General features: G+C 52.5%; 4 protein-coding genes across 4 annotated transcripts; 2 read left to right on the top strand and 2 right to left on the bottom strand.

Annotated features, from left to right (window-relative positions):
- Positions 1-1,749: 1,749 nt before the first annotated feature.
- K489DRAFT_300185 (uncharacterized protein) lies at positions 1,750-2,460 on the top strand (the record flags this gene model as incomplete). The annotated part of the gene is made up of 1 exon (XM_033600398.1): positions 1,750-2,460. A coding segment is annotated over one exon (711 nt), but the record flags the coding sequence as incomplete, so codon positions are not given.
- An 895-nt stretch (positions 2,461-3,355) lies between these two features.
- Positions 3,356-7,422, bottom strand: K489DRAFT_404009 (acetyl-CoA synthetase-like protein). Its single transcript, XM_033607105.1, has 6 exons — positions 6,696-7,422; positions 6,599-6,647; positions 6,236-6,540; positions 6,083-6,177; positions 5,120-6,033; positions 3,356-5,068 (listed from the first exon to the last, which is right to left on the bottom strand). The coding sequence occupies exons 1-6, from the start codon at positions 6,938-6,940 to the stop codon at positions 3,488-3,490; spliced, it is 3,189 nt and encodes a 1,062-aa protein (XP_033457050.1). The 5' UTR covers positions 6,941-7,422; the 3' UTR covers positions 3,356-3,487.
- Positions 7,423-7,890: 468 nt separating this feature from the next.
- On the top strand, positions 7,891-8,622 carry K489DRAFT_324772 (acyl-CoA N-acyltransferase; the record flags this gene model as incomplete). The annotated part of the gene is made up of 2 exons (XM_033601785.1): positions 7,891-8,143; positions 8,183-8,622. 2 exons carry the CDS (start codon positions 7,891-7,893, stop codon positions 8,620-8,622), a joined length of 693 nt encoding a protein of 230 aa, XP_033457049.1.
- Positions 8,623-8,780: 158 nt separating this feature from the next.
- K489DRAFT_64033 (uncharacterized protein) lies at positions 8,781-13,956 on the bottom strand. Its single transcript, XM_033608793.1, has 2 exons — positions 10,447-13,956; positions 8,781-10,303 (listed from the first exon to the last, which is right to left on the bottom strand). The coding sequence occupies exons 1-2, from the start codon at positions 13,772-13,774 to the stop codon at positions 8,940-8,942; spliced, it is 4,692 nt and encodes a 1,563-aa protein (XP_033457048.1). The 5' UTR covers positions 13,775-13,956; the 3' UTR covers positions 8,781-8,939.
- Between the last annotated feature and the right edge of the window lie 504 nt (positions 13,957-14,460).

Here is a 14,460-nt window from a genome sequence, read left to right as displayed (position 1 = left end):
CGCACTTTCATGTGCGTGCCGAGAAGGCGATTGCGAAGGGTGTGGGTGGCGAGCAAGAATGAGCTCACCAAACCACGTAATGACGTCCGGGGCGTGGAGAACGTGAAGTTGGTGAACGACAATTACAGAATACTCCGCCGGAGCAATCCTCAGCTCGTTTCTGTGTCAGTGTGAAATCGTGTGAAGCCGATCGCATCTCTCGGCCAGGCCGCCCTGGTGAGCAGCCGCACGCCTTGCGAGAATTGCGATGAAAATCATGTCGCCGTGATAAAGCAAGTCTCACGATGTTGTAGACGGCATGTGTAGGACGTGCTGCGGGTGAGCAATGAGAGGGAATCCTGCTTGTGTGGTGATCCGCGTCTCAAGTTGTCCACGAGCTCATGTGCGTACAGCGCGCGACGCGTCTTGATGGTGAGCCGTGATGACGTTTCCATCTCGAGAGGGTGCAGGTCCGATCTCGATCTCCCTCACTTGGTCTTATGTCGTGCGCATTGCTAACGCATATGGTTGTTAAAGACGTCGTCCTCGATTTTGGGCTTTAGTGGTGTGCGATTTGTTGAAGAACGGTGTTTGTAATGCTGTAGAGACGCGTCTTTTTTGTATACTCCAGAGCTCGCATTCGATGTGCACATCAAGGTGATCACGTTTGTTCACCAAAATATTTGGCGGGGAACGAGCGGGATCAATGCCACCTGGGCAACGTCCGAGACGAGTGCGATGCCAGCGTGGCCAGGAACATTTTCTATTTCTTCCGTAGTCTGCACATGCGCTATTTCACATAATGGCCAACCTGCACCATGGAAGTATCGCCGCCGACATCATTCCAGAGCTGACTCCAGCGATGTGCTCTATGGCACCGCGGCATGTTCAAAGAGTTCGGTCATAAATTCAGGGCATAGAGCCGTTGATGACGGCGGGCAGGCCGCGCTGCGGGCAGGATAGTCGCCCAGCGAGATGGCGGTCCTCACCAAACAACGAAGATGTCACCTCCGATTTACGATGGGTCATAAGCCAACCGCATTTTCGACAGGCGATAGATTCGCGACACGTTCTCCCAAGATCCGATATTCGTCACCTGCCTAGATCAACCTCCATAAACATCCGCGATGCTTTGTTAAAGCCTCAACTACGGCGCACACTCCGCGCTGGTGCCTGAAGCCTCGCAATGGCATGCTTTCTGTGCTACCAGGAAATTCCGACGCCTGCCTTGCGTACCACTCAGAGAGGTAGATATCGCAAACTACCATAACAAACAGCACAGGCATTACCAGGTAACATACCAATCAAATGATTTTTGTGAATGTTTGAACGAGCGGAGCTGCCTTGAGGTGACATATCTAAGATGATGATCGAATCGTGTCTTGGTCTTATGGCGGCCTTACTTTCAGATATCCAGAGACCGATACCGACATGGCTTCAACTACAGACGAGGAGCAGTCGAGCCAACTCCGAGTGCCCACCCTTGCGGAAATTACACAAGACAAGATTGTTGAGGAGATCCTCAACCATGCCAACCAAAAAGACGACGCTGCCACCTTCGCTATCGGCGGCAGCGTCCTAATCGATGATGGAGACTCAAATGAAATCATGAGCCATGACCTCAAAGCACCAAGGATACAACTTCGCTTCGACCGAGGGAAGCTGGAACTGCCACTGACTCCTGGGAGCGATGCGGTAAACGCCCCAGCGCTGGAATCTTTGCTTGAGGCCTGTTCCGCTGCTGTTCCCAGGTGTGGATGCGCGAATGACATTGACGATGGAAGCTGCCGAGCCGGAGAACTCAACGCCGAGGAATTCCTGTCCGACTTCTGTCCGTACTCCGCGGGTATTGTGGACACCATCGCCCAGGTATTCAGCAGTTCTGTCGCGGATGAGAGTAGTGCTCCGACTTCTGCAATTCTAGCCAACCTGACCAAGCTCAGCGTGTACACAGGTCCCTCCGGTTGTTCTGCGGTTCACGTTGACATGCCACGTGGTGTGCATCAATTTTGCAGCTTAATTGTCGCACTGCCCGTACCTCACGTTGGTGGCGAATTGGTAGTCAAGCGCGGCGATCGCAGGGTCAAGTTCGATTTCTCCGAAGGAGTCGCACAGAACGTGATACAGTGGGCAGCCTTCTACAGCGACTGCGAACTTGAGTTTCTCACTGTGACCTCGGGACATCACATAACCTTGACTTACAATCTAGTTTGGAAATCGCTCATTCCGACTAAGCTGGCCAACCTATCCCCTTCGACCATTGACGTACACGACATGCCCTTACATCAGATCTTGAGCAAGTCTCTGATTTCCCCATCGTTCTTCCCTGATGGAAGGATCTTGGCCATTGTGATGTCCCACAATTATGCGCATACGTCAAAGCGTTGCTTCCTACCACAGGGACTGAGAGGCAGCGATATGACCTTGTTCGAGATTTGCAAAGCTTTGAACCTGGCGACATACGTCCGACTCACAACCGACCACATGATTGATTTCATGTGGTTCGTCGAGGGGTGGGGACGCCCGTGGGAAGAAGTGGAGAATGATCTCATTCCAGTACCAGATTGGGATTGCCAAAACCGGTATATCGATGACATACAGATGTTCCCAGACTTCAAAGCGACTGTGCTCGAGTCCGGAGCGTACTATAGACATGCGATTCCGGCCGCTATGCAGGAAATATTCTGCGTCCCAGAGGACTGGGAGAAATGCGGTCTCGTGCAAGAGGACAAGACCACTTGGCTACGGCGGGGATCCGCAGATACTGGTGAACGTCAATACGTGACGAACCAGACCGAGAGGAAATGCCACGAGCTCATACACTTGTCCTCATTTGCCACCATGTTCATTCGAATTCCCCCTTTTCACGAACGAGGGCAAGAAGAAGTGGTAGTCAATTCTAACGACGATATCTATCGAGGGATCAAGCCAGCACCGAGGAAGGTCAAGGAGTAAAGGGCTTTTCAGGACTACTGGAAGATCAAGCAACTAAGCGTGCCGGCTTATCCCAAACGACGACCCTTTTGGGATAGTTCATTTCACAGAGAATGGAGGCAAAGTGTGGCTGCAGGGGTTGCCGCAGGAGTCGCTGCAGGAGTCTGAGGCATTTAATGAGGAACAGCTCTCCCCTCCACAAGGCAAAAGTAAAGATCCTAGCCATACTTTACCTCGTAGACAGAAGAACTTCAGCTTTGTATGTCTCATTTTGAATCTTGCCCAGCTTCAGCGTTGAATAATGATTTTGTTCCTGTTCACGCTGTCAGTTCTTCTCTGGACAGACGTCTTTGTCTGCACATTTATACATGAATCCTAATGCGATCTTCAGGACGTCCATACGTGAGATTCTCGTCATGACCTCAATGTCGAACGACCTATACCCCTAGACTAGACTCTGGCTCTAAGAACATACAGCAATCACACTTCAAAGAAAGTCGGCAAGCTTACCATGAAAAAGTATCTGAGTATCTGTCAACTACTCTTGGCACAATTATCCAATATCCTGATGATTCTAAAAATTCCATTGCCGCAACCAATTCTCCATCAGCGAAGCATTTACCGGAGTCGACGCCGCCAGCGTCTTGCTAGCCTCCTCCGTGCGTACAGTCTCGAAGATTTGCGGTTCCCCATCACGTAGATTACCCTGATAGAATTCCAGGAGTTTGATACCAGGCACTTTCTCAATATCGGCATCTCCCTTCGCGGTCTGGCTGAATTTTTCCAGCTCGGCACACCACTCGCGGTATGACACGACTTTGACTCGATCTCCAAAGTACTTTGTGATTGCAGGGAGGAGTTCGGAGTAAGTCGTGACTGCGGGGTTGAGGGTGTGGTAGTAGCCATCTACTCCAGCCTCACTGATATCAAGAATTGTACCGGCGACTGCCTCGACAGGTAGCCAATCGACTCTCTTTCCCTGAGGACCGATGTCAGACGGTAGCAAACCCATACCTGCTGAAGAGGCGATTATTGTAGGGAACCATTCCGCTCTGTTCCATTCGCCGGCTTCAGCTTTCGAGCCAGCGATCTGGCCAACTCGAATGACGGCGTTGGAAAGACCTTTCTCTCGTGCTGCGTCCAGGACCGAGGCACAGACGGATTTGGACTGTCCATAGCCCATACGAGCGGCTTCGAGGGGCAAGTTCGATTCCTTGACAGGACTCGCAGCCGCAGCAGCGGTGCCGATAGTGCTGACGAAAGCGATATGGGCAATATGTTCAGATGCGGCAGCCAAGTCGATCAAGTTCCGCACGCCTTTGATAGACGGCACGAAAGAGTCTAATGGCAAGTTGAAGTTCACCGGCCACGCATTGTGGACGATCCGAGTAGCTCGGCTCTTGATCAGTTTGAAGTCATCTTCAGAGAGGCCGAGATCTGGGCGCGATAAATCCGTGGTGAGAAACGTGACTTTGGACAGATCGGTGGTCAGTCCTTTGGCCACTTGAGAAACCTGTTGTCTCGTTTCGGCCGTGGGATCTCGATTGAGCGCAAAGACGTGCGCCACAGACCGTCCCAAAGTATCTGCTAGAAGGTATGGGCCGAGACCACCAGTTGTGCCCGTGATGATTACAACTTCCTCTTGGGCGGTAGCCTTCTTCGGAAGAACTGTAGGAATACCAGCAGAGTACTCCTTCATAAGCTTCTGCAACTCGGCCGTGCTGTCCTCGGCCGCATCCTCTGTCGAATTCTGTTTGGAACCGTTCGCGCCGGCATCCTTTATGCCTGTGAAGAGCGCACGAGCGAGCTTTTGAGGCGTTGAATTCGCATAGATAGTTCGCGGCGATACGAGTTTGTCGTTCACGGCCACGCCTTGCGATTGGATACCTGCCTTAATTTTCCGAGCCATTGTGAGAACACCCAAAGAATCGACTCCGGCCGTAAAAATATCAGTATCAACTTCCACAGCATCGCCACGCGACTCGAGTGCTAATGCAAAGGCCCGGACCAAAGACCCTGCAAGTGCTGCTTCAGACCTCAGATCAAGTTCCGCGGCGCTAACACTCGAATCAGATTTTTCATTTTTGTAGAGTTCCTCGATCTCCTTTTTGTACAATGCGTTCGCGGATGCCCTTTGAATGGTACCCTTTCCGGCCTGAATCCATGTCAGTATTGCTTAGGCACAAAGCAGGGGAGCAGGACTTACTCTGGGGAAAGGCTTTTCTGGGGATGTCACGCGAATCAATCCTTTCAAGACGTGACCATGGGTGACGGTCATTTGGTTTTGTTTGTCAACGGTAGGCCAAATGTCGTCGATAAATGCTGCCCGACTGGCATTGTCTTTCAGCTCATCGCGAGGTTCGACAAAAAGGCCAGCTTGAAAATGACCCTGACCCACGACGAGAGCACCCTTGACTTTGGGATGATCTGTGACGGCGCCCTCGATGTCGATGGGATTCAACTTCTCGCCGTTGCTGAATACTACAACATCATCGGAACGCGCATAGTAACGCCAGAGACCAGGTCGACCAGGCACCTTCTGACAAATATCTTTCGTGTTGTACTCGGTGGTGCCTGGAAACGTGAAGAAGTGACCTTGATGGCGCCAATCTGGCAGTCGACGAATCCACATTTCGTACAGGTCTTCTTCTTCGGCGCTCTCAACCTTTCTCCAGTCGAAGCCACCAAGTTCATCATCAATGCGGAAATATGGGAAGTCCGAATTTTCGGGCTCGAGCAGCGGGAGAATCCCTTCCGTCGCAGAGATCAGGCTGAAGGCCTTGATGTTCGCTTCTATGAGCTTCTCCGCTGTGTTGAGGGATGAGGGGCCACCACCAGTCACAATGAAATCTAATTTCTTCAATGTGGCCAAATGTGTAGGATCGGCGGCAAGATCTTCGAGGACCGACGGCGGGAGAATCGCCGTATTCGCTTTGGAATATCGTAAGGTTGTATCGAACGTGTCTGCCGAAATGGGAACATTGGGCGGGCCAAACGCTGCCATGTTGTCAGCCACGGTCAATTTGCTTTTAAAGTTGATCGCCGTCATACTTATTATGACTTCATAAAATATAGCTATCGGCAATGCCTGAGTCAACCCCGAGGCGTGGAATAACGGCACTATCATTGGATTAGCAAGCATCGTTTCGACATCGGGACTCAAACTTACTAGAAGCAAGCATGCGATCGTCCTTCTTATAGAGCACCGTAAATGGTGCTTGTCCTGACTTCGTCCGAATGATGTGGAATCGATCTATGGCCATCCTAGTCTCGAATCAGTACCGACTTGATTTATCTCAACAGGCAGGAGTCTTAAACATACAGCCAGCCGTGCTTGATGAAGACTGGTTTTGGGATGCCAGTACTTCCACTAGTATGGAGAACGTAGGCAGGCAGCACCGCGAGCTCCTCGACAGTCACGTTCAGTTCAAGGGGAAAGTGTTTCGCGGGAGCTGCATCCAGCCAGTCTTCCTCGTTCGGGACTACATATGTCGCCACGTTGTTAGCCGCGACAATGGGATCGATCCAAACCTTCGACGATTCTGCATAAAGGAGAGCAACTGCCTTGGTGGCCGCGAAAAGAGAGTGCTGCGCCTCGATCGGGTTTCGAGGTGAGACCATGAGCGCCTGATGACATCGCAATGTTAGTCACTGCCCGAGAGAGCCTTGTTGGGACATCACATACTTGAAAGCCAGTCTTCATGGCAGCTAACGTGAGCACGGTGTATCGCAAGCTGAACGATCATCAGCATCGGACAGTCATAGGTCTTACTCCAACTAACTCATTCGGTCCGATATAAGCGAACACTTCAAAGCCAGATCCCTTTCGTTCAAAAGTGTCCACAAGCCATTGTGCCGCGATATTCACGGCATTGGCGACTTGTCCATAATATATGTCTCGCCATCCTTTTGTGGAATCAGTAGATGAGTTGGCGATGCTGTAGCAAGGTCGATCGGGGGTTTCTGCTGCACGATCGTCGACTACTTGAGCGATGTGTCGTTCACCGTACGATGAGGTGGAAGCCATGGGACGGTTTTCTCAGCTAAATGTCGTATGTACCGGGATGAGGATCCGTTATGGTGATTATTATGGGTGTCGACGTTCTACCACTGATCGATGTTCTTCGCTCGAATGGTGGGGTTTTTGCAATCGGCAGGACACTCGTCCATATATATTGATGGGCTCTTCACCATCAGTAGTGTTGATTTCGGCGGCCATTGAGGTCCGAGACCCGATTGTTCGAGTGTGCGTCACTAGATTGACTTAAGCCACCGCACGATCTCATTCTTTTGGATTTCCATGCGTCATTTCTGGCGCCAATGCAGGCAATTGACGCGTGATTCTCAAGTATTGCCAAGTCACGCCACTCGGAGGATTGGGACTTTGGCAATGCTCTTGCCGTCTGTCCCGGGCTACGCGGGCGCACATCGATGGCCGATTCCAAGCACATCCAGCTTTCTCTCTGTACCATAAGCTTTGATCGTCCGCTAGCTAGATCTTGTTTGAAGATTGCCCAGATGCGGCGCATGCATAAATCATGGTCGGGAATTATGCATGGTTGTCTCGTCGAGTCTCTCCGGAACGACGACGACTGCGGGGCCTCCTGGCAACCCTAGCGGGGGGTGAAAGGCACCATTCACTTTGTGCGACCTCAGTCGCGATAATTGTTACATGTAGAGGCAGGGCAATCCACGATCGAGTAGGCGGCGACCATATGGTCGTCCAACGCATGATCCCTGATAGGCACTCGGGCGGTCTGCTGTCCTCGCATGCAAACCAAAATATACACATGTGTGGATTTGCCAAAGTGGAACCTAGACAAAGAACAAGATATGGTGTAGCTCCCAGCTACTGCAAGCCGACATCTAGCCTAGACACACAAAGATAGCTACCTAGGAAGTCGGTATCTTCTACGTGGATGTCTAGTACTACACCTCGCATTTCTCTCACGCGACTGCCGATCGCAAGTGCCGACCATGACAACACCAGAGCTAGCGATCGTTTGCCCAAGCGACTCGGTGCCGATTAAAGGCCGATATGTGACCCTCGAAGCTTTCCGGGAAGATCACGCACCAAGCTTGTGGACGCACTTCGAACCGGGCCCAGTCTCTGAGCTCTTCCGCTATATTCCCGTCCCCGTGGCCAAAAATGCTAAAGAATTGGAAGCTTTAATGCTGAGTCTCCCGTCCAAATATGGATTCGTCCTGTACGCCATCGTGGGAGATCCACGTCATCTGAATCCCACCCAGCAGCAGCGTCCGCCGACAGCCGCGCGCGAGACCCTGGGCGTGATCGGCTTCCTAGACATCCGCCCGCAATATCGGGCGTTGGAAACAGGGGCCGTGATATTCTCGCCTGCTCTGCAGAGGACTGCCGCCGCGACGGAAGCTCACTATCTCCTGCTCCGACATGTTTTGGACAAAGATCCGCGGTCCGACCACGAGCCTTATAGCCGTGTTGCATACAAGTGTCACACTCTGAACGGCAAATCGCGCCGAGCAGCAGAACGTCTTGGATATGTTTATGAAGGGACTTTCCGCAAACATATGGTCGTGGATGGACGACCGCGGAGTTCGGATTGGTTGAGCATCATCGATGATGACTGGCCGCTGGTCAAGCGTGCCTTGGAGGGATGGCTCGATGAAAACAATTTCGATGCAGATGGAAGACAATTGAGAACACTCGAGAACATACGGAATAGCTTATAGATCTTTCAAGTAGCTTGTAGAAGTGTGCCTTCACTGTAGGATGGGGAGGCTTCTCGCACTGAAGAGTGTTTCAATTTCCATACCAAAGTTGCGTTCTATTTTGTCCACGCGTAAATATAACAAGAGGCAGCTATCCTACCAACAGCGCCGGGGTATGTTCCATGATTGCCAACAGACGAATACGCCACTTCATCCCAATGCATCAATCCCAACACACACGTTATCGCAATCATTAAAGCCAACCCCGCCGCAAAAGCGCCAATGATCACGCGCTCTGCGAACTCCGGAAGAATAGGCCCCAAAAGCACACCCCATGATCACGAGCGGAAAACCTCATTCACGACCTCCTCCAAAGGAATCGCAACCTCCTTACCCCCAGGACTACCCTTTCCCAGGCCAGCCATCAATCCACCCGTACCCCAAAGGCCCAAGCCCTCGTCCCATTGGCGAAACAAAATCTTCACATCGAGCGGCACGCCGGCGAAGACAACTACGCACTTCGGGATGGAGACACGATCCTCGAGGCCGGCGGCCAAAATAGCATATTCAGAAGCGAAGAGGAGCGCTTGGGCGAAGAGCGCGTCGCGAGTGGTGACGGGTTGCATGGAAGCGAAGAGTGGTCCGATGAGGAGGTAGAGTTTGTATGAGGCGTCTAGGAGATATATCCCTTCAGGCTCGAGGACAGACTGGATGATTGCTTGGAGAGGCGTGGCAGTGGCTTTGATGGGCTCGGGTTTGCCGGTATTCATCGGAGAGAGACTCGGGCGGCGGCCCAAGAAGGAGCTGATGAGGCCCGGAGGTTTGGCGGGGATGTGTTGGAAGCGAAAGAGGCGGGTGACGAACTTGTTCGGAGCCATGGCTTTGTGTTTCCAGAGTTCGTTGGAGCGAGGGAAGTTTGCAATGGTGGTACGAGGCCCGAAGACTTTGGAGATGTTCTGCTGCTCGTAGCTGTTCTCGACCTCTATGCCACCGGTGGGAGTCAGGTCCATAGCAGCGAGTCTTGCGGCGCTGAGTTCGTCAGTGGAGCACGCACTACCTTTCCAGATGTAGACTTTGGGATCCTCCATCCGGCTCCCAGATGAGATGATATAAATGTAGCCGGGCTGTAACGAATTGACTCCGAAATCAACTTCATCGAACACGATATGTCCGAGCTGTTTGCGACCACACAACATATACTGCTTCCGTGCCTTGTCTCGGGCACCTCGGCGCGTGATGAGAATGCCGCCGAGTGCTGTCAAGAAGGCTGACGTCTCCTGACCTTGACGTATCGTGCTCACAGGGGCAAGCGCATACACCCTGGAAGCCTTTTGTGCAAGGGTTTTAGCAGCGTCGACAGTCGATTCACGTGAGCGACTTCCGGCCCAGACAAAAAAGCGTATGGAATTGATACCCTTGGCGCTGGTGAAATGATTGGTGCATAGATAAACGGTCTCATCGAAAAGTGTGTACTCTTCTCGGACTGGCACAAGATCGGTTGTGCCGTTCGAACGGACTGCTTCAATGACAGTCTTTGTCGTCCTGCCTTCGTCTTCAAACTTTTCCGCGCAACTGAGTGTTGCTTGTGTGTCTATCGAGAGTGAGTCCTGAGATTTGATGACAGTCCCGAAGGCTCGCAGAAGGAACCGGCTGGCTTCGGTCTTTATTCGTGGCTGTTTCGAAAGGGCAACGACCGGAGACACTTGCCAAGAAGAAGTTAGTAGGTACTTCGGTCGGGTTTATTTTGACACTGCGTTTTGTCGTTAGAACCTGAGGGTTGTTGGATACAACAAATGGCATGAGGAAAACTCATCAATCAGACAGATCAAAACGGTGATTGCTTACCAGGCTTAAATGGATCCTCAACAAGCTGACCGCTGACGATTCGGGATGATTTGGCGGGCTTTGCCGGAAAATTATTCGAAGTCGCTGTTGCACCGAGCTTTGGGCTCGCATCTCCGACGGATATACCCAGCCCTGTCGCACCGTGTTGCGCCTGCAGACTGGATGATCGAGGCAGGTTTTCTTGCGAAATCTTCTTGGGTGTATTGGCTTGCACTTGAGATGATGCTCCACCGCGTTGAACGGGTGGCTGCCTCATCCACGCAGGCTTTTGATCCGCCGAGGGACTTTGAGGGAGTGGGGATCGACTCTCGTCACTCGCAGTCTTGCGCCCAGCAAAGCCTTTGAACTCAGGTACTGGATCTACACTACTAAGTACAGGAGCAGGAGCCGTTTCGGATGCAGGTTGCGAGCGAGACAAACTTGAGTTCTGTGACATCGCTATTGGCTTTGAAAAGTTTGCTCGAGGCGAGGGCTTGCTGGCAGGTTGGGAAGCTTGCGTTGGCGAGGTGAGAGGCTCTACCTCCGAACTCTTCTTTAGCGACATTGCCATAACTGATGCAGCCGATCCGGGAAGTGCTTGAGGCTTTGGCTTTGATGCAACAGGTTGGGCGTCGCTTTGCTCTTCGGAAGATGCGCCAGCGCCATCTCTCCTGAAGGGTGCCGAGAAATTCTTACGCACGGCTGAGTTCGGCGTCACGGGAGGTGGCGAAGTAACAACAGCAGCATCGTCTTGTTGGGTCGAGACTACGTTCAATGCTGGTACTGAAGCTGGTTTCGTTGCGGGGGCAACCTCAGTGTTTCCACTGGCATTCTTCTCACCGGCCTTGCGTCTCTTGGGACCCTTAGCACGGTCTTTCCGAACATCCGTCAATGTCTGGTCCGAGGTTGGTTCGCCAACAGAGTTGCTGGCAGGCGAAAGCGTCTGCACACCACTTGCGGCACTCTCTGGCCGAGACGCGGAGCCCGATGGCGGACCTCTGGCCAGCATACCTGCCAGACCGGGGTTAAACCGAGCGGCGAGCTTGCTCGTCTCGGGAGCGCGTCTTGTTTCAATTGCAGCTGGCGCGCTGGCCTGTTTTGACAGCAAGGCGAGAGAACCCATTGCTACATCCGCGACTGAAACGCTCTCCATCGATGGCTTTGTCTCTTCAACAGCTGGCTTCTTCTTCAAGCTTTTATGGCGGACTAGTGCCTCTGGGGCGGCTTCGACCACGGGAGCTGCAGATTGCGTCGTCCTTGTGCTGTCAGTGCGGCCAAGAAGTTCCCGCTTCGCAAGAGCCTCTGGCTTTGGAACAACTTTGGGCAATATGTCCGTCTTCTTTTGATGAACCTCTCCTGGAAGCTCGCGACCCTCGTCTTTAGCCTTCTTGATATCCTCCTTCTTTGCAAGGAGACTTTCCTTTAACTCGTCCTTGATCACCGACTTGACAGGCCCCCCAGTGACTGATAGGCCGGATTTACCTCGAAGAATGTTACTCTTCAGTTCATCAGGCGCCACGTATTTCTCTTGCTGGGTTCGCCGAAGATTGCCAAATTTTGCCAAGAATTCAGGCTCTGCCTTCGATTGAGCTTCTACAGGAGCCCTACTCTTGAGGGCGCTTCGGAAATCGGTGATCGGTGTTGTAGCATTGCTAGCTCGTTCCAGCGGCTTGAATGCCGGCGATGATGTCAACATAGCTGGACTTGTCTCCGCCCTTTTGATGCTTAATGCTGGAGGCGTGTCAGATGCGAATGCGCTTGAATTCTCCATTTTTTGAGGTTTTGGTAAGGGACTTTTCGGCTTGTCTTGAAACAGAGGCGCAGGCTTTGTAGATCCGACGTTCACTTTCGATTGGAGCGGTCTTGGAGTGACGGAGCTCGCTGATGATGCGAAAGAGTCTGTAGCGTCGGGTCTTGTCGTTGACGAACTGTATTTTTCAGCAACAGGAGGAGTTTGCGCAGTTGATCTAGATGTCATCAATTCGGGCTTCGGGCGGAGATCCAAAGCATTTTTAAGTACGGGATCTTGTGCAACATCCACACTGGCACGTTTCGCGTTTGCCTTCGCGAGATCTGCCATCCAGCTGGGTTGAGCATTCTTCGACGGCGCTGGTTTTGATGGAGAATCTGGTCTTGTAAGAGCGGACTCGATCCAGCTTGACTTGTTGGGACTCCACCTCTTCGACGGGCTGCCAGGCGATTGTATAACACCGTCTTCGTTCATGCTGAAAGTTGATGCTACGGACTTACTTCGAGTGTGACGGTGTGTCGAACGCGCACTCGAGTCAGTGGGAACCTTTGACGTTGCAGGTTTGTCGGAGCTTTTCTCCTCTAGAATTGTGCCGCCGGATGGGAAGACGTCATTTGTTACTGTTGCTGACCCTTGCGTCGGGTAGAGCTTCGGGACCTCACGCTGGTTCACGATTGCCTCATATCCACCTCTATTGCTCAGGACGCTGTTCTGTCGGGTTGGACTCTGGCTGCTCGACCTTTTGCTGACGCTATCCGACCGTTTAAGCATTGCACTTTGAACAAAACCGCCGGTACCTCGCGTGGGCGTCATGGGACGGTCGGCACCATTTGCGAGTCGCGCTTGTGAGCTCGACATTGCGAAGATTCGACTAGATCGGTTGGAAGCGCTTTCCGTCGATGGCGCCTGTTCGAATGCTGGAGATGCTCGCTGCTGGCCCTCATCTGCTAGGATCAATGATTTGAGATCTGGTGACTTGAGGTCAGGCGACTTGAGGTCGGGTTTGTTGTTGGTCAGTGACGAAGCAGAATATCGTGTCGGTGTAGAGAGGAAACTTTCTCGGGTGGAGCCCCCGTTTGACAGACTCTCTGAAAGCTGAGGACTATTTCCGCTTTCGGGATCGATTGAAGATTCCCGGGACAAACCAGGAAGCTCTCTTTTCAATGCTGAACTGCGATCGCCAGAGTAATCCTCATCCTTGCTCTTTCTGTAGGCGGCAGATCCTGCGCCTCGATCTGCGGTTTGACGAAACCACGAGGGATCGCGTGTCCCAAGAGCCGCAGCAATCTGTTCCCGACTTGGCTCTGGCTCCTCTGTTTTGTGTGGAAGAACGTTGTCGTGCGTGCTGCTAGACTCCGAGGGCACTGTCTTCTGTACGCTTGCTCTTGAGCCTGGTCGTTGCTGCCACGAGAGCGTCCCAGACCGCGCCAGGCTCGTTGCGCTTGTTGTTGTATTCGCGGCAGGTGAGGGGGCTGATCCAGAGGCCTTTGCAATAGAATTCGACGTTGTACCACTGGCTCGCTTTACGGCCGCAAAGCCTTTGAAATCAGGAACCGCCTCTGTGCTGCTTCTATGTTCGTCGGTCGATTTGGCATTCATGCTCGTGTCTGAACTTGCGAGGTCGTGCACCGGTGCAGGCTCGGAAAGATTTGACGAGAGGTTTGATGAAGGCCTCAAAGTCGGAGTGTTGTCATCTAGGATCGATCGCGGGATAACGCGGTTGTTGAAGTTCAAAGACGTTGGTGCTATGGCTAGAGGCTTGTCTGGTGAGATGGACCGCGCACGCTCTACGGTAGAACATTTGAAGATTAGTACATTGAGATGTAAGGTGTGACGCTTTTATTATTGGCGGGGCGATCCATCACCCGAACGTTTGGTCGCACCATCACTTGGGCGATTTCTCGCAGGTGCTCCTCCGTCTTCTCCAGGGGCGAGGAAGGTTGCAGTCTTTCACAGGAAGTATTCACGTACCCGCACGACGCGCCGCTCGCTCTCGCCGGCTCTGCTCAACTTCTTCCTCCAATTTCCGGAATCGTTCGGCGTCTTCACGGTCGCGTTTCTCCGATAGCTCTCGAAGGCTTTTCAGGAACACGGCGGGCTCGACGTCCTGTTCGTCGGCGCTCGGGAGTGTCTGTTCAGGAGGCATGACCGTGCTAGCCAGAATGGCACGTGTCACGGCCTGGCTCTATCGTATGGAGGGATTAATAAGGGACAACAAGATCGTGGGGAGATGGCAAGATATAGAATATTTGCGGCCATTGAATTGAAATGGAGGTGACCGTGTT

Source organism: Dissoconium aciculare (assembly GCF_010015565.1).
Source record: "Dissoconium aciculare CBS 342.82 unplaced genomic scaffold K489scaffold_12, whole genome shotgun sequence".
Lineage (NCBI taxonomy): Eukaryota > Fungi > Ascomycota > Dothideomycetes > Mycosphaerellales > Dissoconiaceae > Dissoconium > Dissoconium aciculare.
This window is presented reverse-complemented; position numbering and strand designations above follow the sequence as displayed.